Source organism: Thamnophis sirtalis, unplaced genomic scaffold, assembly GCF_051295495.1.
Source record: "Thamnophis sirtalis isolate CommonGarterSnake01/CBP01778 unplaced genomic scaffold, rThaSir2_p1.2 scaffold_6, whole genome shotgun sequence".
In the NCBI taxonomy this organism is placed as follows: domain Eukaryota; kingdom Metazoa; phylum Chordata; class Lepidosauria; order Squamata; family Natricidae; genus Thamnophis; species Thamnophis sirtalis.
In genome coordinates, this window is record NW_028261386.1 from 116,791,025 (window position 1) to 116,815,793 (window position 24,769).

General features: G+C 38.3%; 1 protein-coding gene across 1 annotated transcript in view; it reads right to left on the reverse strand.

Moving 5' to 3' along the window:
• Positions 1–23,716, reverse strand: part of ORC3 (origin recognition complex subunit 3) — a 42,797-nt gene extending 19,081 nt beyond the window's left edge. The window contains exons 1-11 of the mRNA XM_014068406.2: positions 23,485–23,716; positions 22,408–22,459; positions 21,907–22,004; positions 19,441–19,585; positions 11,025–11,129; positions 10,410–10,564; positions 8,995–9,131; positions 7,489–7,648; positions 5,909–6,022; positions 3,796–3,929; positions 3,113–3,176 (exon numbers count right to left, since the gene is read on the reverse strand). Coding sequence (XP_013923881.2) covers positions 3,113–3,176; positions 3,796–3,929; positions 5,909–6,022; positions 7,489–7,648; positions 8,995–9,131; positions 10,410–10,564; positions 11,025–11,129; positions 19,441–19,585; positions 21,907–22,004; positions 22,408–22,459; positions 23,485–23,508 — 1,188 coding nt within the window. The 5' untranslated portion in view covers positions 23,509–23,716. The remainder of the gene's footprint in view (positions 1–3,112; positions 3,177–3,795; positions 3,930–5,908; positions 6,023–7,488; positions 7,649–8,994; positions 9,132–10,409; positions 10,565–11,024; positions 11,130–19,440; positions 19,586–21,906; positions 22,005–22,407; positions 22,460–23,484) is intronic.
• Positions 23,717–24,769: the final 1,053 nt, after the last annotated feature.

Sequence of the window (24,769 nt, forward strand, 5' to 3'; positions counted from 1 at the left end):
ATAAAGAAAAGAAGAGAGAAAAGGGGGATGAGATTAGCAATAAAAATTTGGATAGGGATACTAATTAGTATCCCTATCCTTTCTCAAAGCCTGTACAAAAAAAATTGCACTGAATGATCCTCAAACCTCTAACAACTAATTTGAATTATTCTACTTGAAAAAAATCCCAAATTATTTTAGTGACTCCACTGCTAATGGAGTTATAAGAAAATATTCAATTTACATTAACAATATCTTGTTGTAATTTCATTGAGTTTAACGATGCATTTAATTTCATTTTAAAGTACCAGAGAAAAAATTGTATCTCTGGTATCCTAGTAAGCTGAAAGATAAGCATTTTTTTCCCAGGAAGAGTGGGTGTGCTAGTTTTTTTTTTTTCAATAAATGAAAAATATTCTCAAAATGTGCAGAATCAAGTCCTAAATGTCTTGCAGTTTATAGGGAATATTAATTACAATAATCTTCGGAAAAACCAGAAGACTCAGTGTTATAATAAAATAGAACAATAAAAAGTACAATAATTCACAGAAGAGGCAAATGTTTGGTAAAAGCTAGACATCTGTTTGTTCCAGGAGATAGAAACATATATTGTTCTATCCCATATATTTCAATTGGCTACTCTACAGATTTAAGGAGAAAATCCATCTGTACATCAGTTTCGTGAAATTTAGTGAAGAAATCCAACAGATCATTTTGTTCAGCTAAAGCTGAACTGCTGTGTTTCATTTTTTGGGAGGGAGGATAGGAGTTTTTATTATTATTAAACTCAACTGTTGTATTAAAACTGAATTAAATTAGACAATTTCAAGAGAAGGAAGATTTAACACTGTTTTGGGAAAGCTTTATTTAACAGATTTTTTTTCTATCTAATAGAATAATGTAGCATTAAAACACTGGTGCTTTTACTGCTTTATTGTTGTTCGGTTTCTCCACAGGTGAATAATTTTTCTAGATAATTTATGAACGGAAGCCTTTACAAAACAAGAACTCTTTTTCCCCAGAAACAATGCTTTGTTTTTATGAAAAAAAGAGCACAATCTTTATGCATATTAAACCTAAAGCTGTGAGAACATTTTTCATCATGAAGTATGATTTTTTGTTGTTGTTATTTGGCTTTATAACTTTTTTTGTCTGCTCAGACTGAATCAAATACAGACATATCACCGAGAGATGTATTTGTAAATGGATTTTACTAGCTGTTATCAATTCATCATTCAATAGTCTCTTTTACTTCATTAATTATTCAAAACCCATCTCATCATTATATATTTTCCATGTTTGAACATTTAGCTTCAGAAAATTCAGCAGGACTTGCTTCTAAATAAACATGCTGAGTAGTTGGCTGCAAATATACAATGATTTTCTTTAAGCAACAAATAGGTTCCACTAATTGAATCCACCTGTAACACAACATTCCAAGTTTTGGCATGACAATTATCAATAGGGCTTCCGTTTACACATTCCTCTCTCTTCCTCATACATCCCAATTCATTCAGGTCCTTCTTCCTTAGAGCAAAGCAATTGGCTGTCATCATATCTAACCAGCAAGCCAATTTGTCACTAAGTCCTGTGACAGCAGTATGCAAGAATAAAGAAGAGCAAAGATCATGCAGTTTGGCACTGCAACTCAGTAAAGTACATTTAGATTTATCTTTACTTCACTATTATTTTAATGACAGTAGGTGACTCAGTGACTAGGATCGCATAGGAAAGCCATGATTTAGTTAACTGTACCTTATGAATTGCTATTGACTGGGCTTATATTACATGGTAAATCATGGTTTACAAATCATAATGGTTGGGTTCACATATCACAATAAGACATAAACAAGCAAACCTACATTGTGGCTTAGCATGATGAGTAACTTAATCAGGACATATGCATCATGCTAAATGTATTTTCTTTTACAGTAGTTGCTAAACAAGCTTTAAAGCTTGGGGTCATACATAATACTGAACTAAGCCAAAACCAAAACAATCCATGTTTGGGTTAGCATGAGTTATGAAGCAGCTAGCATAGATTACAATTTTAAATCAAAGCACCATGTTTATCTTACATTGCTGTTAACTAACTTAATAAAGAATAAAAAGATAGACACATATTGAATAATGCAGGGACATTGCAGAAATGAATTTTTATGACCCATCATTCACAGTGGCTGTTTTCAGCTATTTAAAATATGGATTTTAAACAGCTTCTTCAGTACTGGCTGCCTCTGAAGACCTGATATAAAGTCAATTTATGTTTTTGCCTTTTGATGTTCCTGTATCCCAGCCTCTCTTTGAATCTCATGTTAATTTATTTCTCTAGCTGTTACTGAAATATGTCCCCTGTTTTAGAATAATTATCATAGCAAGTAAATTATAGTAGTCAGCTTATGCTCACCAACCTGCTGTTTGGTTTTTAAATTTTAAAGAACACAGCATGTGAAATCTTTTCATTTTTCACAGTTAAAATTAAGAGGAAAGCAGAATGCAGCATTCAGTTACCAGCTCCCGAATCCGTACAATATCCTTGCACATTTTCCTTAAGTCTCAAAATCACAAATGGGGAAATTCTTCTCTTTGGATATGTTGAATTTTCCATTAGCCCTGGCATGGGCAATAAGTGGCAAAAGATGAAGATAGGGTTCATTATGTCAGGAGTTTGCTGATAAGTATTCTAGGTTTCTCTTTTCAGTCCTTCATCAAAGGAAATTACCCCTTTGTTTTAGAATTCTTCTCTACAAGGTGCTTTTCCAGAAACCATAGCGAACATTTAAAGCGGTCATCACAGTAGCATATTTTCCTTATTTTTTCTTTTAATATATACATTTTTGGAAGTATGTTTTTCTTTCTTTTAGACTAGACTGAAAGGTACTTATTCCTAATGACTAAAATTATGTAATGGCTACATAGTATCTCTGTAATAAAAATACAATTTTGTAATGTATCATTTTCCATGTTATAGGAATTCTGAGTGGCAAACCTGATTCTTCTACTTAATTCTCACAATGGAGCAGATCTGGAAGACGTGAGGAGTGATGTGAAGGCACACTTATATAAATCAAATTTTGGATCTTATACAGAAGAAATAAGAAACACTAGATTTTTTTTTAGTACTAGGTTTTACCTTTAAACATTCGTCATCTGTCAGCAATGCAGCCTGCTTCTCTACTTCCTGGCTTTCAACAAACCTGAACAGAGGAAAAGAAAAAGCTAATTTCAAACCTCGTAATTAACAAGAGGTTAATTTCCAAATCCTTAATAATAATTCCAATCTGAATCATACAATGAGGAAGGGGTTTAGAAGGGGCCCAGGAAACATGCCTCTCTGTTGTGGCACTTGTCCTATATAATAACCAGCTCTGAGATCCAGATGGCCTTCCAGAGGCTCATGAAGACATGGTTTTTCCCCTTTAAGCATTAAGAGCTGGATGTTGGCAAAGCTGAATGTGTCTTTTTGTGTATTGATTATTGTGATTATTATTGTGATTACACCTTAGTTATTGTATTATTAATGTTTTTAATGCTATAGTTTGTCTTGGTTTATGTTTTATAATGTTTTTACATATACAGTATTTTCTTGGTTGACCAGAATTATTCATTTAAGATGGGTGGTCATATATATTTATCAATAAATTAATAAAATAATATTAAGATAATATGCATTTGCACATATGTGCAATTTAGGACATTCATTTCCCTATATCATTCACCTCAAATTGGAATGGTTTATTTTTTCTTAAATCAAAAAGATTTAAGAAATGGCAAAAAATATATATGCAATGACAAGAAGTTGAGCTAATTATGTACCTTCTAAAAGATGGCAACCTTCGAATATTTTCAAACTGCTTATGTGATAAAAGTTGTACTCTTTTCTCAGATTCTTGCACTTCGCAACATAGCACACTGAGAGGGTGTGAATAAAAATGCTCCAGCAGAGACAGCTGTAAGAACAAGGAAGTCGAAATGTAAAGTGAAAATTTGGAAGAACACTGATCAAAAAAATTCAAATATTATTATAACTTTTAGAAAAATAAATCCATTCTCCTGAACTGTTATTCTAAAGCTGAAACAATATGCATTTTAATATAGCTGTAAATCAAGGCAGCAGATAAACATGGCTTGCCTCCAAAAGTTGTGAGTGCTTCAACACTGGAGGTTTTTAGGAAGAGATTGGACAACCATTTGTATGAAATGGTATAGCATTTCCTGCTTGAGCAGAGATTGGACTAGAAGTCCAAGTCCTTTCAGTAACTCTATGTTATAATATAACATAATAAACTGATTTAAAATTGTATGTAAAATTCTAACCCCATAACATGTAACTTAACTTACTCTGGACATATTTATTCTTTTTTATAGCAGCTCTAATTCTGTAGCAATTTGTTCTTTAATACAGTGCCCTAATATGTAGGTACATTATATGCAACGTTAGGTTTACTGTCTAATAAGAGGAAAACAAGATAAAACCTATCTAATCATCTTGGCAAATATTCAAATACGCAACAGATGAGAGAATGACAAAGTGAGGAAAGAAATTTCCAAGTATCACCTGATGCCCATATTCATCCAACTGAAAAATTCTGCTGTATCAAAACTTTTCTGCTAATGGAAATTTGTGCCGGACCCAATCTTTAAACTGACTGGTAGGCCTCGAGTTAGAAAGGCAAGTGGAACTGGAATTTCCATAATCAAGTGCTGAGGTTGTAAAGCTTGTCAGCCTGAAGAAAAGCCTTTCCTTCTCTTATTTGATTCTTATTTGCCTAATCGCAGAGTAGGCTGCTGCAATGTTCAGTCTCCCCTGCCCTCTATTTCTGTATTTTCCTTCTTCTAATAAAATCCAGAGCTGACATACCTTTGGCATTTTTGTGAGACAAAGGCTCCATTGTCCCATGTCCCTGAAACAGCAATGCAGTCGTTTGCCTCTGATCTACCTTCCCAGTGCCCAAAGTTAAAAATCTGAACTCTTCCACATCAGTGGTGTGACTCAAAATATTTTACTATCGGTTCTGTGGGCATATCATGGCTTGATGGCTTGGTGAGCATGGCAGGGGAAGAACACTATAAAATCTCCATTCCCTCCACACTCCAGGGGAAGGACACTGTAAAATCTCCATTCCCTCCCCACTCCAGGGGAAGGATACTGCAAAATCTCCATTCCCTCCCCACTCCAGGCTAACAAAATCTTCCATACCGTGAGCCATGATGACACAGTGTTTAGAGTGCAGTACTGCAGACTACTTGTGCTGATTGCAATCTGCCTTGCATTGTGCCAGTTTAAAGCTCACCAGGCTCAAGGTTGACTCAGCCTTCCATCCTTCCGAGGTGGGTAGATTGAAGATTCAAATTGTTGGGGGCAGTATGCTGCAACCCTCTTAGAGAGAGCTGTAAAGCGGTATATAAGTCTAGGTGCTATTGCTAAAATGATAGTCTAAGCTAGCGGCCACCAGGAACCAAAGAGAGAGAGAGATTCTTCCATGGACCAGATGGTCCATGGACCCTCATTAGCTGCCAGCATCCCACAAATGGGGCTCCGTTTGTTTGTGTGGACCAGTTTCTAGCATGCTGTGAAGCAGTGCCGTTCCATGGACTAGGGGGTTGAGAATCACACCTGTCACCCTGATTCCTAAAACACAATTTAACACTCTCCCAACTGTTTGTAAACAGGGACAACATTCCTATGACTGAATATGCAGAAAAATATCTAAAGATTAAAAACTGGCTGTTACTGAGATTAAAAACTGGCTGTCACATATACTGTTGCCTTTCATATTACTTTTTAATGTGTAGGGAAATTTCTTGTGTGCAGGAATATTCAGTAAATCACTCATACACAGTATCATCATTCATAGTGAAAATTAGACACAAAATTTACCATCACTCAGCTTTCTAAAGTTAGTCAGCTACTTTCACTAACCCTTACCTGAAATCCTTTGACAAAATTATGGACGGAGAAGTCATGGTACAAAAATATGTTTGTCAGCACATGCAGAACCTTCTCACTAATTTTGAATGGGAATTGACTCGTCAGAAGTAGCTGGTGTAGAAAAAAAATAGACATTAATAAATTATGAATTATAATTATAAATTATCTGAAATAAGATGACTAATTATTTCCACAGTTGGGATTCTCTAAATCATGGAGTTTCTTAATGGGAAACCCCATAATGGCAAAAGTTCTTTTAAATTCAACAGTATTAGTACTTTTGTATGAACTAAGCAACTGATTTTTTTTAAAGAACAGAGAATAAGATTGAGAAAATGGAGGTCTAGTTGGCTTGATAAAATTAAAACCCAAGTTTGGGCACCCTGTACTATTTCAGAATATATTTTAATGCATAGCAGTTCAAAAGCAAGTAAACAGTGCAGAAAGTATTTTCTTAAGGGCAAAAAAACTGATTTTGAAATGGGAGAACATAGTTTAATAGACTTTTAAGATGAAAATAATTGTAACTGAAATGGTCTGATTTAAACACTATATAAATACCATGAATACCATTAAATCAAAATTCTGTGTTAAATTTCCTTTTTTAAAATAGACAAATATTTATAAAAATTACATGCCCCTTTCTCTTTCATTACATAATTTGATGGACTAAATAACAACTATATAATGACACTTTCTGTACACATTTTATATTATGGATCCAGTTGATACTGCCAGGAAATCACTGGAATCTATACATTAGCCAATCTCAGACTGTTACCTATGTACTGAATATATTTTAATTTGATAAACCTAAAATCCACTATCTGGCAAATAGACACTTGTGTAATAGCTCTCCTGCTCACATCTCCAAAATTTGCTCCAGAGCCAACAAGAAGAAAAAAAAGATCACCCACATGTTCAGCTCTGCTAGTGGAATTAATTATTGTACTGAACAGAGACATAGAATTATGATCTGAAATCTACAGTGGCAATTGTTATAAAAAGTATAGTACAGGTAATCCTTGCTGAAATGACTGTTCTTTTTGCATCCATTCAAAGATATGACAGAGCTTCCCCCAAGCTACCTATGATCTGATTTTGAAATTAAAGTGTCTGCAATTTCACGCCACACACACCCAGTCAAATAATCACATTTTGGGCACTTGGCAACCAGCTTACATTTACGGCTGTTTATAGAGTCTCACTGCAATTTTTGGGGGACTTTTGCCAATTTCAGGCATTTACTTCTGGTTTCTAGCAAAAAAACCTCCCATTGGATAAAATAGGTTCACTTAAAAACCATGGTGTTTGGTTAACAATTATAGTATTCACTTAATGACCGCTGCAAAAAAGCTAGTACAATTGGTTATGGTCATGTAGTGGCCTGTTTAATAACTGCCACAAGTTTCAATAATTCCGGGCTCAATTACAACAATAGGTTGAGGAGAACATGTACAACTCCTCAAGAAAACTGACTTTTTAAAACATTTTTTTAACAATGAACAGCTATGAACATTTTAGTTTTTATCAAGAATTTGCAGAATATACACCATCTTCTTTTCTTAAAGCATTACCTTATCAATCACTTTAGTTAAATGTTCTTTGGAAGAAAGAGACTGGAAAAGTTCTATACATAACAAAGAAGACACTGTGTGAGGAAGCAGCTTATGGATGATCATCGGAGATGTAGCAATTCCAAAAATAAGGACCAGTGGAAATTCACGTATACAATGACTAAGGGAAAAATTAACAATTGGGAAAAATTAAAATGTGTATAAGATAATCAGCTGGCATTTGACTTCATCCATATATTTCAAGTTCACAGAATTTATCAACAATGTTGTACTAATACCAACAACCACTTTGATTCCAAAAACTAAAAAAAAGAAACTTGCACTTTATATGTAGTATTCCATTTTCCTGATCATTATATATTAAGTGATTCATTAATGTGATCTATACAAAACAGAAATGCAGTCTGTAAAATCCCATGCAGTCCCAGTCAGAAATCAGAAAACAGAAGCTTTAAAGTCCCTAGTTGGCTATCATACTATACAAACTAGCTGTGTCTAGTCTGAAATCTCATCTAGTTGAATTGTACATTTGAATAGAAAGATTTAATGTAATTTATAAAACAGGAGACTGAATGCCTTGACCAGTATATAAATCACATCATCTCCATGTCTGCTAATTTTAATAATTTGTCCAGTGTCAGGGTTCCAAGTAATAATTCCATATCAAGCAAAACTCCAAGGCAGGAATCTAAGAATAGCTTTATTGGAAATATATTGACACAGATCTAGTGAAAATCATCTCTGAAGACTTCTGACATTTTCACCTAATTAAAAGTAAGCTTTCCCACTTTTCCAAAACAATCAGTCACATGGTCCAATTACGGTGTGTTCTGGCTGCCAGGTGACATCACTCCACCTTCCTCTGACCAGGTGTGAGAATGTCCTTGGTTCCCAAGAGAAAATATTTTGTTTTGGCTACAGAATCCCAACTGTCTCAAATCCCTACTCCTTATCCCTCAGCTCCAGTGTGGCAACCCTGAAGCTGTCAAAAATGGCTTTGGTCAGGTGAGCCTCAGAATAGGCATCCAACTTCCGCTGTTCTGAAGAGTAACAATACTCTGCAACACACAGTAATTTTTTGGCTTGTGAGATTTTAACTGATGATGCCTGGATATATTCAAGAATGTATTTATTGCTGTAAGATGACAAATAGCATGCCTAGTACCTATTTTTGTACTGCTGTGGAATCACGATATGATAAGCAAGAGTCTAATCAAAATTACAAAATTCTGAATTTCATTCTTTATTAATGTTGAGCAAATTTGTCTCTGGATTAAATTTGCTCACAGGCCAGCTAATAAATATTTGCAAACCTAATGATTGAATTGTAAAAATAATAATCCAAGAATGTAAATTTCATACGCAAAGCTAATTCACTCCAGTCAACATCTGTACTTAGTACAAACAATAAAGAAAAAGCAAACATGAATCCAATTAGTAATTTATTTCCTGTAAGAAAATGAACATGGACCAGAATATCTTCAATTTCTGTTTTGTTATTATTACCTGCTCATAATTATGAAATCCTGCAAAACTTTGGTTGTGAAACTTTCCATATCCTTGAAAATAATAACAACTGGAGGAGTTTCCCAGTGTCTGGATGAAAATGTTCTCTTCTTACATGGAGATTCAGTATCCGTTTTCTGCAAATCATATTGCATATATTAAAACAATGAATTGGGAGGAAAAAATACAGTCTTTTAGACCATGTTCTAAAACTGTGTATTCCCAAAGGGTACATTATCTAACATAAAAGAAAATAAATGAGAGATATAAATGTAATAAGTAAATAAAAAACGGCAAAATAACACATCCCATTTTCCTGAAATATTTATTTATTAAAATATGTTTAACTCCCATTCCATTTTAGCAGTAAAAATATTAGATATTAGAGGTGGACAATAAGGTAAATAAACAAGAGAGTGCCATGCACGACTAAAATATACAGTATAGTATTCAAAAACATTGTTCTCCAGGCATGTCTTCCAATGATGGATGATACCAACTCAAAATGTTTATATTTGGCTTACCTACTGAGAACAATAGATGAAATATAAAGTTAAAAAAAAAAAACAGCATAAAAATCCAAAAGGAAAAAAGCAATGTTTTTGTGTTTACAATTTACACATTGCTAGAATATATAAAAGCAAAAATATTGCTATCTCTCATCATATATTTATTTTCTTGGTATCCTGTGATTGGCAGTTGAAAGTAGTAAACATTACACTGCCTCTATTTTTCTTCATAATAATCCTATAAATTAGTTTGGACTAACACTGATTTATGAAGAAAGACTGAAAAAAGCTGGGTTCAGTCTTAGAAGACTAACCGAGAGGGATATCAGAAAATATGATCATTTCTATTATTCGAATAATAGAAATAATCTCCCCCAGAAAAAAATCAGTATCTCTGGTCCAATATTGCGGAATGCGGAATAAAGTCTTAAATAACTTATGAATCTTCTTCTAGCAATAAGACAGTGAAACAAATTATTCACACAGGTTGTAACTTCCCATTTACTGAAGCATCTGTTGGCCATGTTTTAATTTGGATTCATGTACTGAAAATGTGGTTGGACTTGATTTCCTAAATAATCTCTTCAAAATTTGTAACTCTAGGATGCAAAATATCTATGACAGAAAAAAAGTAATAAATACCATGATACGTTTCCTATAATAATTGGGTTCATCCATCATTAATAAACCATTCCAAATAAGTATTATTTCTAAGATTTACAAGGAAAATAGGAGACGTATATAAAAAGTTTCTATCAAAAATACTATTTTTCTCTTTCTACATCTTAGTAGTCCATTTTTTAAAAAAAGCTATGTAATCACTTTGACACAATACACAAGTTATGGGATGCCTACAAAATTTTGAAAAGAATAAGCACTATGTAAACTAATAATTTTGAAGCTTACTTTGATTACGTTCTTATACCAATCAATAAGCGATGCTACAGAGCAGCGTACCCGTCTGGGCAAATCCTTGGCACATTCTTCTTCCTCAGATGAATCCACCTCTGTATCACAACCCATGAGCTGTATAATCAGCTTTTGTAGCAGCTGCTTTATGCCTTCCCAATTCAAAAAAATTAAAGAAAGGAAAAATTGAAAAGGCAATAAAAATGTGAAATGTTTGAATTATTCTAAAACAAAAAAAAAAAATAGAATGATATTTTTCCAGTTCTTTTCCCATAACTGATTGTTGTTTAATTTGGGATCCTCCAACATAAACAAATGCAAATTCTACATCAAACCAACTGAAAACCTTATATGAAAAGGAAACCTAATTATACAATCTAAATCATTCATAGGAAGCAAATTTGTACACTGACTTTATTTTACTTAATTTACAGCAACATCAAGGGGATTGTTGGCTGCTGAAAAGCACTATTTCTGTGCCCCTCCTCAGTTCAGAAGTAGTTTTTCTTCTTAAGATCTGAAGAGTGCACATCCAAACAGTTTTCTAGAAGTACCTACCATGTTGCTGAAATTATTATGGTAAAAGTCTCCCCAATATATTACAATGTTTACCTGGACATTCCTTGGCCTTCAGTGACACCACAAAAGGAGTAACATCATCTCGAAGAACCTCAGATAGACTTTTAATTGTTAGTTCATGGTCTGTAACATTCACACCTAGGAGAAAAGAGTAGCAAAACCTATATCATTCCTCTTTATGATAGCTAAAACCAATAGAGAAAACTGCAAACTCAATTTGCAATTCAAAACAAATACAAACACATCCAATATCAGTGAAGGTGTTAGAACACAATGTAATTTTAATTGCAGAGCCATTTTCAGGAGGAAATAAAAAGAGATGCTTAGGTTCTACTAACATTTGTGGGAAAATGCTAAAATTAAGATTGATGTGCAAGGCCACTGGGCAATAGAAAGTTACTATACTCGGAACTGGCAGCAGGAGAACTAGGCCTTTCTCACAAAGATGAATTTCATAAGGGATTTTTTAAAATTAGTCACAATTGCAATTTCCATTTGATAATAAAAGGTCACATAAAATGATATCCCTCATCAATTGTAATCAGAAGTCAACTTTCATTAAAAAAAATTCAGAGACATATAGACTAATCACTGTAAGTGCTAAAGTAATCTAACACATAAGGAAGTAAAAATATACAGTAAATCAGTTGAATGTCTAATTTAAAAAGAGCTGCATTTTATGGAAATTAGGTTTGTCCAGCTAGATCAGGTAGGAGATAAAGACCGTTGTAATTCCCTGAATGGCCGTTCTTGGCACACTGCGTGAGAATCCAAGGAATGGTTGATTTCAGCCTGCTTGCCTCGAGACTAAATTGAATGAAACTCGGCCATGCCTCCTTTTGCACTCGGCCGATCAATTTTTTCAATGAAAGGAATGGCTGTTTCTAGAAGAAAGCACCTGAAAGTCCACTAACCTCGAAACCTCCCAGCCCCAAAGACCCTGGACCAAATCGCAAAGAGCGGGGTTGGATTCTCATGCAGCGCACCGAGAACGACCGTTCAGGGAACTACAACAGTCTTTCTCCAGTGTGCTGCTTAGAGAATCTAAGGAATGGAATATGCCTAAGCATACTACCTTAAGGATGGGTAGAAGTCCAGTCCAGGGAACCCGAGTCTGAGTGAACCGAGTGAACCGCTTGCAGTCCCCACATAACAGCCGAAGCATAGACCTCTAGTTTGTAATGCTTGATGAAGAGCGACAGAGATGACCACTTCGCCGCCGTACAAATTTCTTCAACCGCTGCTTGCGTGGCCCAGGCTGTAGTTGTGGCCGCATTGCACGTTGAGTGAGCCGTGATGCAACGCAGTGGCGGGTGCCCCTGTACCTCATACGCCTTTTAGCCATCTTCCAATGGTGGTGGATGATACCCTCTGATCCATAAAGCTGGGAAGAAAGGCAACAAACAGGGCCTCTGACTGCCAGAACGATGCAATATGTTTGATGTATCGTCGCAGGGCTCGTTGCACGTCGAGATGATGCCACTTCTGTTCTCGAGGATGTTGCGGTTGAGGACAGAAGTCAGGTAACACGAGTTCTTGGGCTCTGTGGAATCAGGAGTTGAACTTCATAATGAAGGAAGGGTCAAGCCGGAGGACCACTCTGTTAGAATGGAATATGCAGAGGTCGCTCCGAACTGCTAGTGCCGCCAATTCTGATATCCTGCGAGCCAAAGTAATGGCCACGAGAAAGGCCAACTTCAGCATCAACAAACAAAGACTGATGGATCAGATGGGCTCAAAAGGCGCAGACGTCGAGGCCTCGAGTACGACAGGAAGTTCCCACGACGGGTAACCATGCACCATCGAGGCCTAAGGTTGGAAGCACTCCTGAGAAAGGCACGGTCCCTGGGATGGAGCACCAGAGAACCGCCAGTGTCTCCGTGCAAAACCGTGGAAAGCACCGCAGTCTGTCTCCGTAAAGTGTTTGGGGCCAGCCCGCTATCCAAACCATCCTGGAGGAAATCCAGGACTTGAGGAAGAGAAGCTGACCTTGGAGTAACTCTGAGGGGACGGCACCACCTCCAGAAGGCCGACCAGGTCACATTGTACATCCACATAGTGGATGGGTGTCTGGCTGCTTGGATGGTACAAATGACTTGCGCCGAGAAACGGTCCCGTCTCAAGATGTCCCCCTCAATGGCCAAACGGCCAACTGGAGCCACTGAGGGTCTGGGTGTATCAGCACCCCCTGGGTGAGGATTATCCTGTTGTCTGGGATCCTCCGGAGGTGTGTGTGTGCAACGGCCAGGCTGGTCAAGTTGGCAAACCAGGACCTGGAGGCCAGTGGGGAGCGACCATCAACACCTCTGCCTGTTCCGAAAGAATCTTGCGAATCACCCTCGGAATTAGCGGTAAAGGCGGAAACGCATACAGAAGGCCATGGGGCCATGGACAATGGAGGGTGTCAGCCCCCTCCATCCCGTGAGCCCAGAACCTGCTGAAGAATCGAGGCAGGTGGGTGTTGGTCGGAGATGCAAATAAGTCCATCATCGGCATGCCGAACCTGCGTGTCCGTTCCTGGAATAAGTCCGGGTGGAGCCGCCACTCCGCCTGGTCCATAGTCTCGCGACTCAGCCAATCTGCCTGTAGGTTCGAGGTGCCGGAGATGTGATCTGCCCTGACGGATAGGAGGTGTGACTCTGCCCACAGGCAAACTGCCTGCGCTTCCAGCATCAGCCTCTTGGAATGCATATCCCCCTGGCAGTTGATGTGCGCCTTGGCGGCCACGTTGTCCATGAGGATCAATACATGCTGCCCCATCACCAGGTTGCTGAACTCTCAAAGGGCTAGATGGACAGCCTGAAGTTCTAACCAATTTATATTGTTCATCAGGTCCTGGGGGCTCCAGAGTCCCTGAGCAACTCGAGAATGGGTGTGAGTGCCCCAACCATACAAGCTGGCGTCGGTTGTGATCGTGAGTCAATCCGGTTCGCTGAACAGACAGTCTTTTCACAAGGCAGAGGAGGTCCACAATAAAGAGATCGGATCACTTTGGAGGACAGCCTCTGTAATGTCTGGAACACCCCTGTGCCTCCGCTGATGTGGAAGGAGGAACCATTGGAGGTGACATGCGTGAAGTCGGGCCCAGGGAACGAGTCCTATGCAAGATATTAGTTTCCCAAGTAATGTGTAGAGGACGGAGAGGTGAACTGTCCTCTGTGACAGTACTTGATTCACCAGAGATCGAATGCTGACACAACGTTCAGATGACAAGAACACCTGACATTGAACAGTGTCTATTACCATCAAGGACATGGCCAGTATTAACTGACTTTTGTCCATATTTACCATGAAGCTTTGGAGTTGCAGCGATTGGATTGTCGTACGAAGGTCCAAGCGGCCTGCTCCAGAGATGTTGATTGTATCAGGACATCGTCTAGATAGAAGTCTGATGGGGCGTGACCTGAGATGGGCCATCACTGCAGCCAGAATCTTCGTAAATGTCCATGGGGCTGAGGATAGGCCAAACGGCAACACCCAGTATTGGAAGTGGCGCCCCGCGTATGAGAATGCAAATGTCGAATCGGCATGTGAAGGTATGCCTCTTTGATATCTACTGATGTCAGATAATCTCCCTGGCGAATGCAGCCCAAGATGGTTTGCAGTGACTGCATTTTGAAACGCTTGTACACCAGGTACACGTTCAGACTCTTGAGATCTAGGATCGCCCTCCACCCCCTCGGAGTTTTTGGGCACTAAAAACAGGATGGAGAAAAAACCCCTCAGTTCCTGGCCTGCTGGAACTGGTTTGATGGCCTGAATTGCTAGAAGGTGCTGAATCTCGGCGTTCATGAGGGCCCTCATGGTCGCGCACCTCGGGATAGAACATCTGACGAACCTTCTCGGGGGATTGGAGAGAAATTCTAGGGTGAGGACAATCCGCATGGTCTGGAGAACCCAAGCGTCCGAGGTCGACTCTTCCCAGTGGTGACGAAGTTTTTGAGTCAACCACCAATGGGAATACCAACCTGGGAGTCAGCGATATCGACGGAAGGGTTGATATCCGGCACCGCAACTTCCCCAGCGGGACTGGGACTGGTGCTGCTGCTGAGGCTGGTGCTGCTGTCTAGACCTGTTTCTAAACCCTAATCTGTCCTTGGCTCTATCAGAGGACTGGTATTAGGGTCTGTGGTATTGGGGTCCGGCTGACCCCGAGTCTCCACAAAAAGGCTGCCTGCGATAGTAAGGCTGGGCCCTGCAATCTGCCTGATATTGCACCAAGGGCAGGACCTTTTTCTTATCCCTATTCTCAATGAGAATGGGATCCAGGGCTTCGCCAAAGAGCTTCCCCCCTTTAAAGGGTGAGGATGCTAAACGCCATTTAGAGCGCATGTCAGCTTGCCAATGGCACAGCCAAAGCAAACGGCGGGAAGTGACGGTAGTAGCCAGAGCCCTGTAAGCAAAGTTGGCTGGTGCCAGGGTGGCATCCGCCGAATATGCCAATGCCACCACTAGTTTATTCGCATCCTGATGAAGATGCATGTCTTCAGGTGCCAACCTAGCTTGCAATTGTCTGAGCCAAACTAGCGACATCCTATTGAAAAAGGACGCGGCCATGGCCGCCCTAATCACCTAATTCCCCAGAGGCAGGGCGGGTGGATCGTTTGGCCATAGGAAGTCTTATAGCCCCTTGGGAATTAACCAGCAAACCTGACTAGGACCCCCGCAATCCTGGTCTCGAGAGGAAGGAACGCTGATCAAAGCACTGACTTTTAGCCACAAAGGGTTATCAATCCGAGAGCTCAAAGCAAGATTGCAATCACACTGCAGATTAGCTCACTGACTCACTCGCAATGCGGTGCATAAGCTACCAAAACTGCCAATGCAATGGAGCGGCTCATTTGGCGCCAGGGGAAAAATGGTTGGAATTCAAACAAGCAGCCAATAGGCTCCCAGGAAAAACGCCCGGGTCGGCGGCAACAGGCAACAGCCAGTCTGGACGTGGCAGCCAATAGGGAGACTCACTGAGCCTCCGCTCAGCCCCCACCCATGGAATTCAAATGCAAACGGCAAGAGGATGGCGGACCACGCCTCCTAGCGCGCCAACAAGGGAACCCAAGAATGGTGCACCGGTCTCACAGCCTTACACCTGATATCCTGAATAGCTAGCTCAGAAAACTGGGCCAAATTTAACAGCGCCTTCCAGTAGGAAGGGAAATAAGCAGCGGTTCTAACCGGCGGACCGCGGAAACCAGCATGCTAGGAATAATCTGTGAAACAAAAAACAGACAAATAAATTCACATTACCTGCAATGAGAATCAAGGAACAGGTTTTCATGATAGAAAAATTGAAGAGAGAAGGTGATTATGTCTCGTTAGGCAGACTGAATTGAAAAAAACTGGTCAGCCGAGTACAAAAGGAGGCATGGCCGAGTTTCATTCAATTCCGTCTCGAGGCAAGCAGACCGAAATTAACCATTCCTTGGATTCTCTAAGCAGCGCACTGGAAAAGTTTTAGGCACTAGGTATTATGGAATTCTACATGCTCTTAACAGTTGATTTTCCCTATAATAGCTTGCCGCATATCCAGAATATTTAAAGGAAGGGCTCTTTGAGGAAAATCAACTTAATGTGATCATATTACTATCTTACATTTGCAGCAAAAAAGCTAAAGAAAACCAGAATGTTGAACACTAGGCTGATTAACACACAAATTACACTGTGTTAATCAGCGGTGGGATTCATTTACCCTCCTTACCTTCCCTAATGTGAGTAAGCGTCTGTGCACACACACTGCCTTTTGTGCATGGAGCCTCCCACAGCCGCCACTACCGGTTTACCCAAAGCGGAGAGAACCAGCTGAATACCACCTTTGGTATTCATTTAATTTTATTCTGATATACTGTATATCTTACTGTGCAAGAATGTTAAGAGTCTATTTTCTTTGTATGCCTGAGATCAGCAGGAAAGTCAAAGTGTATCCACTACCATTGCAAATGGCACCCATTGGTCCCAAAATAAGATAAATATTTCTAAATTATTACAATAATTTGTACAAGCACTGCAATTTCCAGAAATAATTATAAACGTATGCTGTTTCATCTATTTTATAAAAGTCAATTTTTTTTCTTTAAAAACAGAAAGGAAAAAATGCAAGCATGTCAGAAGACAAAATATAAAGCATGTGCTGTAATCAATCAAACAAAAATGTGTCAATGACTATTAATTATTTTTCCACATAATAAGCAATAATGCCAGAACTCAATGCACACATTTGAGTCTTACTGTAATACAGAATACCAGAATGTAAACGACAAAAAGAAAAGCATAGCGCTTGACTACAAAAAGAAGAAATATTGAACCTGTTAACTTTTATTTTTGTGGTATTAGGAACAAATACAGAAATGTATTTATAAATATCAGGAAGCAGCCAAAATTGGTTATTTTATAATGCTGTCTATAAAGAATGTATTTCCATAACTTTTAAAATTGTATGAGGCATTATCATTCTTCTTTTCCTTCTTTCTCTCAGGGGAAAAAGAGATTGCACCAAAGACCATGAAATAATGGTGGGAATGGAAAAGCTGGAGATGGAGGCAGGTTAATCATTATTAAAGTCATGTAAGAGGTATTTGACCTTAACATTTTAGCTCCCCTTGCTGCATGTTACACTGCATTTAAAACTTGAACCATAGCAGATTGTGATACTGCAGGGGTCCTGTGTTTTGAAAAACTAAGTAAAAATAAACTAAAACAAAAATTGTGGGATGGTCTGAAGTATTAAAGGCTGCTGACCTAAGAGAAGACAAGTGAACTATCCTAGAAAGAAAGAAAAAAAAGTGCTATATGCATATAAATTGGAAAAAACTACAATCTGGAACTGCAGGGAACATACATAAAATAACTTGTCAACAAATTAACTGTTAGTTAGGAATGCATTAACAATTTGCAAAATGCAAAGACTTGAAATGGGATAAAATATTGCTTGTAGAGCAGTGATGGCGAACCTATGACACGCGTGTCAGTGCTGACACGCGTAGCCATTTGGGGTGACATGCACAGGATTTCATGCGATTCATCCTCGGCTCCTGCACAGCCGCCGAGGATGAAAGAATCGGTGCTGGAGGAACGGGGGGGGGACGTGTGATCTCCCCCGCCCACACTCACTTACTCTATCGCCGCCGCCCCTTTCTGAGCGCAGGGGCTGCTGGTAAGGCATGCGTGCCGTGCGCACACACGTCATCAGTGCGGCGAGGGAGGACCCGCAGGAGAGGAGCGCGGGAACAGTGCGCGCCTCTCTCCAGTCAGGCCGGCACAGAGAGTCTACTCCTGGGACTGTCGGTTACGACCGCACCACAGGAGGGAACAGCCAACGGGAACTGTGAGCGCCATTAGCAGCAACTATAAATTGCGCAAAATTATGTTTTTGTCGAAGTGACACACAACGCGAGTTATGCTCGATTTTTTGCCGATTTTTGACACACCACGCCAAAAAGGTTGCCTATCACTGTTGTAGAGTATTTGAAATTGGCCATGCCAAAGTTGACTTAAAATCCCTTGGGGTGCTATACACAGAGATTATATGGAAAAAGAAAATGTAAAGCATATTATACTGTATACCAGGGGTGTCAAACTCACAGCGTCACATTGTTGTCATCACGTGATGTATTTTTTCCACTTCATTAAACTGGGTGTGGACATGATCAGGGTGTGCATCCAGCCCGTGGACCACAAGTTTTACACCCCTGCTATATATCACTGATCATTTAAACATGTTCCGTAAGAATTTAAAATGAAGTTAACCATCCTATTGCCTTTAAGAAGGTACACAGGGTAAGAATACCATTGAGAAATTAAGTTAGGCACATGTGTTACTGGTACAAGCTACATGATTTCAGAGAAAAAAATATGGGTAATATTAGACATCCTTGTTTAGTTTTGGGGTTTGTGTGGAAAATAGACCACGTTATCGGTCACATTTACACAGAACTATTAAAAAGAATTCACGCACATTTGAGCATCGTGTAAATGAGAAGCTCAGAATCCTTTTCTCTTTGCATAGTTTACATTTTCCCAGGCACTCTTTCTCCAGCTAGAGTAGCTTGGAAGTCAGACACAAAGAGAAACTCTTCAATATCACATTTACAGTGAGAGAAGTTTGCTTATGTGTGGTTTTGCTACTAAGTTCGATGACATACGAACTGGGGCAAATATGTAGTTGAACTAATTAGCTGGATTCACAAATTGCATGTACTTACGGTAGGGTGTGTGTTACTCTTTTTTTGGGGGGAGGGGAATGAGCCAATGATAGAGGTTCAAATATTGTGCTATAAGAAAATCAAAAAAAGCACATGGTTGCCATTCATAAAGGTTACACTAATTATCAGTTATTTTTAATTGCATTATTCGTGATACAACGGCTACAGTAAAGTGTTCCATTTCTTTAAAAAAAACTTTTAAAGTAACTTTTTTTTAATTAATTAAATCGAAATACCAGAAAAAGCACTACCTAGAACAACAGCTGCAGTAGGAATTTCATTGGACTTCATCCGACACATCCACTCTGCTTTCTTTTCCTTGAAATCTAAATGAGATTGTCTCAGAAATTTTATGAGGTTATCAAATAGGTTCTTATTCAAGTCATCTTGTAGTTGCTGTAAAAAAGAAAAAGACCCTCAGGCTTTTCAACTAGATCCCAGAAAGAGATCTATAACAGCTACAAAAAATAACTGCAATTATTACAAACTTAGACATATGATGTATAAAACATATAATGTATTAGATTTGCCTAACATATATTTTATAGGGAACAAGACAGAATCTATTTTTTCATCTTAAGATAAGGCCATAAAATAGATTCCATTATAACTCTATATCTCTAGCTATCTCATTATTATTACACAGTAGTTATTGGGTAAAAAAGGATGAGAAAACAGTATTAGGTATGTTCATTCACTTGAGTTACTTATAAAATAATAAAGGTAGGATAAAAATCAAACATATAAATCGCCTTAATGTGAAAACCCTACTGGTTGAAATTCCTGACAGTTCAAAATCTGTTCGATAGTACCTAAGTATATTTTTCCACAAACCTATTTTTTGTCAGAATGGTTTTTAATGACTCTAATTCCACTAATTTAAACAGCAGTGATAAGAAATCAAGCTTTGATTTGGGCATATAGCAAAACCATGACAATATTTCATTTTATTTACCAATGAAGTATTTTCTGCCTGCCATAAGCTAGAGGCAGAACAAAACATATACCAACAATCTGAAACAAATTGGAAAGGAAATTCGATTATGGTAAGGTGGCATTGTATCACCAAGCAATTATCCACAAAAGACAATCTCAAGCTTCTATATATAGATGAGTCATTATAAACAGGAATAACAACCAAATTATTGTAACTTTATACTAACTTTATAGCTAATCACAAGTATGTGTATAGAATAGTACAAATGTATATTTAAGGGAATATTAGAAGTTTCTGATACCCAGAAGATGGAACAGACAATGCACTTCCTCTGGGCTTCTGTGTTCATTTGTTATCATGATCAGAAGCAGCAGTTACCCAAAGATGTTGGTCATTGTTAGCTTTAGAAATTGCAGTGACCATTCAGGGAACTGATTAATATTGGGTTATTTAATTTCAATAATCTATTAAATTCCTGGTTTCAATAATGAGAATTTGAGAGTAAATACTGAAATGTATTTAAAGTACATACGTTTCCTTAGCAATTAATTTTATTCTGTTTTTGTAGAACATCAGAAGGAAGAAAACTTTTCACCTACTTAGTTTTACTCTACTTTAGTGATCCCAAGATAGTAGAAGAGCTAAACCTTTGAGAAATATATCAACCTTTTTTCATAGTAAATTGAATACACTTTTCATGTTTTGGCAGAATATTCAAACATTGTACGACACAATTTTATACATCTTGTGCATCTCATAGCACTTTTAATAAACCTGTTTTTATTGCAGGTTTTTGCTAGACAAAAAAACCTGCTGGGCAAAGAACCCACAATTCCAGTTAAATTTTATATTATTACTCTACAAAAGAACTGATGAAATGCTAAGACAAAATCTATTAACAATACTCCATCTCTATACATTTATCTTACGTAGAAATTTCTATGTAGGTATATATACATTTCTACATAGTATTTATGAAGAAACATTTCATGCAGAAGTACATAACACCACAGTATATCATATTTATTGATGCAGCTAGATTTATCCTCAAATAACTTATGCCACATGTAACTGTTTCCAGATTAATAATATTTCCCTCTGCATAAATACACTAACTGCAGCGAGAAGACTCAGCCTTCATCAGGACAAGAATTAGATATTCGTCCAAGATACCTTATTCTAACTAGCTGCATTGTCGCATAAACTTGTTCTTAAGATTCATTTGAATCCACATTTAGAATCCTCGGGTTTCGCAAGTAATAAAGGAGAGAGAACAAGAGTCATCACTTTTTATAATTCACACTTTTTCCTGCAGCCCTAATTATCCTTCTCGTATTGCTCAAGAGGTTGAAAAAGCTTTCAGAACTGGTAAGATGTATTGTGGGACACCAAAGGAAAGGGGAGCTAAAGCAGCGTATCATCCATTCCTCATTTTCTAGCAGAAAAGTATTGTGGTTATTTTCATTCGAAGTGATATGGATTCAACTTGTAACTGTAGAGAAATATCCATGCTTTATAGCAGCATGTGTCATTGACAGAAAAATGTCTCAAGAGAAGAGTCATTCAGTTCATATAAATACAGAATTCTGGTGTGAGTTATGACAAGTGTTGTCTCCCTTTGTAACTATCACAGTGCTGATAGCAAACAGCCAGTTGCCAGTACATGTAACAGAACTATTTACAGTGAGAAGCCTTTCCCTGTACAAGCAACATTCACTGTGATCTCAAGAGAACAGACATGAAATCCATTTCCTCATTCAACATTAAAAGCAATACTCACCGCTGTTTCAGATTTAATTTGTTTCCATAACAACAGGCAAGTATCAAGTCGTAACTCACTATTATCCAAGTCATTGTTTCCCTTACTGAAATAGTCAGCTAAAAAAACAAAACAGAAAAAGATAGCATTCACTCTCAGTATTCGTAAATTAAGAGTTCTCAGAGAAAAAATTAAGAGCGCACTGAAAAAAATATTGCGATTTATTTCTTTTCATTTGAGAGAGGAATTTAAACACAAGCTCAAATCTGCAGCTAGAAAACAAAGCTCAAGATGAAATAAAACTTTTGTTTGAAGAGTATGTAGCCACATTTGTATTTATATATACAAACTATTCTTCTGTTTTTTTCCCCTCTAAGCATAATCTCTCATTTGTGTTTCATTGTCATGTTAAAATGGTAGTGTTTCCCTCAGTTTTTCTCACTCATATTTTTCATATTACTACAGACAAAAAATAAGCAGTCATGTAATTTTCAGTTTGTTGCAGGAAAATTTCACACTAACCTGCTGAAGACCTTTTCCTCTTGTTAGAATTTGGCTTGAATACAAAGCAGCCCTAAAGAGGGGTGGGGAGAGAGAGAGAGAGAGAAGTATTGATTCCATTACATATTTTGTTCTAATCCTACACGGACAGAAATGACCTAGAATAAGTGAGGCACTTATTTAATTTTATATTTCCTTTGTTATCATTTGCTCCTCCAAATTTCAATCTTTTGCAATCTAGAAACACTATCTTTTATTTATATAGTTATTTTTAACACTGCAGTTTTCAGTAAACTAAGTAGATGTGAATGAGCTACTCCAAATAGTACATAAGAAATCATGTGTGTTTGTGGGCCAAATCAACTCAAGTTAAAAACAAGTATGTGAATTCCGCGTGGACTTCCCTAGGGCAGGCATCAAAGGAAGATAATTACATTTTATTGTGCACATATTCCCTAATGTCTCAACAAAGAACAATCAGAGATTTATTCTAAGATGAGCAAAGGATTTATTAAGTGGACTAACAAATATGACACATTCATTTTTACAAAGAATTGAGTATCTGCAAGTGCCACTGTTTCATAAAGGACTTTTTAGAATGTTTTCTTCGTGGTAGGAAAAATACTTTTCAAGATATTTTACTTCAATATGAATTGCATAAAATTATATATCTTACACAACGTTACAATGTTCATAGTTTCAAAACAATAAATAACATTTTCAAAAAATATGTACAATCAAACAAAATAAGAGTTTGTTCTTATTTACTGCCTTTTTATTACTAGATATTTTATGTTTAAAAAAACCTTTAAATATGACAGGGTCATTTGATAAATACTGTTTATTCTCATAAGAAACCATTGATATAGATTCGCTTTCAGAGAAAGTATGAAGAGAACACTGTTTTAAAAGCTACCCATAACATGAATATATTGCATATATCTAAGAACAAAATATGCAATAGCTAAAAAGTGAGCTTTTCTTAATAAGCGACCCGCAGGATCGCGAACTGAAACTCCCCCGCGGACCCGAAAGCAAGGCGTCCATTAGATGCCTCGAGGGAGGGGACTAAATCCACTCCCTCTCCCTCTGACTCACCTTGGAAACAGAGCACGTGCTCATAGCGAAGGCTGAAGCCTCCTCCGGCACAAAAATAGACCCGCCAACATTCGCGAACGGACTTCCGGTAGGGAGCCCGTTCTATCCCCCGTCCCCTCTTCCGGGATCAGCGGCGTGCAGCCGTTTCTTCCCCTCCCTGCGAACGGTACGGTCTAGCGCTCGTCATCTGCGCATTCTTTTTCTGAGGCGGGTTCTGCGCCCGCCCTCTGTTACCAGAAAGGGAAGTCAGGCTGGAGTGGCTCCTCCCCCCGCAAGTGGGCTGTTCCATGACGGAGGAATGGGAAAACGGAGAGCGCCGCTCTAACGAGAACGATGGCGAGGTGTCGTTTCCGGAAGTGCATTGCTGCCCAGGTATTGATCGTCCTTTTTCATAGAATCATAGGGCTGGAAGGGACCTCGGAGGTCTTCTAATCCAACCCCTTGCCCAAGGCAGGAGAGCTTATTCTATCACAGATAAATGACTGTCCAGTGTTTTCTCCAGCGATGGAGCACCCACAACTCCAGAAGGCAAACTGTTCCATGCATCCGGGAAATGCTGTGTATATAATTTATTTGGACATCAGTAAAGTAATGCATTGTCCTTTGGCATGCCAGAGATGCTGAAATACCTGCCTATTTTTTCAAAGAGATATTTTTGAAAATATTGTTCAAAAACCTCTGTAATGTACTCCTTCCGCAGGGGGGGAAATATCAGGAATTTGGCGGCCCCTTTTCCAATGAAAATTTTTATTTTAAAAAAGTGTGAGTTATCATAAGCTGCAGCTCACTTCATCAGATGCTAAGATGGGTAGGTTGATTAGGCAATGTAGGTTACTTATGAGAGAAATTACACCTCTTTATGAATTTATAAGGAACGCAGTGGCTAAGACACTGAGCTTGTCAATCAGAAAGGTCGGCAGTTCGAATCCCTAGTGCTGCGTAATGGAATGAGCTCCCGTTACTTGTCCCAACTTCTGCCAACCTAGCAGTTCGAAAGCATGTAAAAATGCAAGTAGAAAAATGGGAACCACTTTTGGTGGGAAGGTAACCATGTTCTCTGCACCTTTAGCATTTAGTCCTGCCAGCCACATGACCATGGAGACGTCTTCGGACAGCACTGGCTCTTCGGCTCTGAAATGTAGATGAGCACCTCCCCCTAGAGTCGGGAATAACTAGCACATATGTGCGAGGCGAACCTTTACCTTTACCTATGAATTTATAATATATGGAAAAAAACTGTGTTTTCTGATTCCTTTTTAAATACCATGAAACCTTTCCACATTTA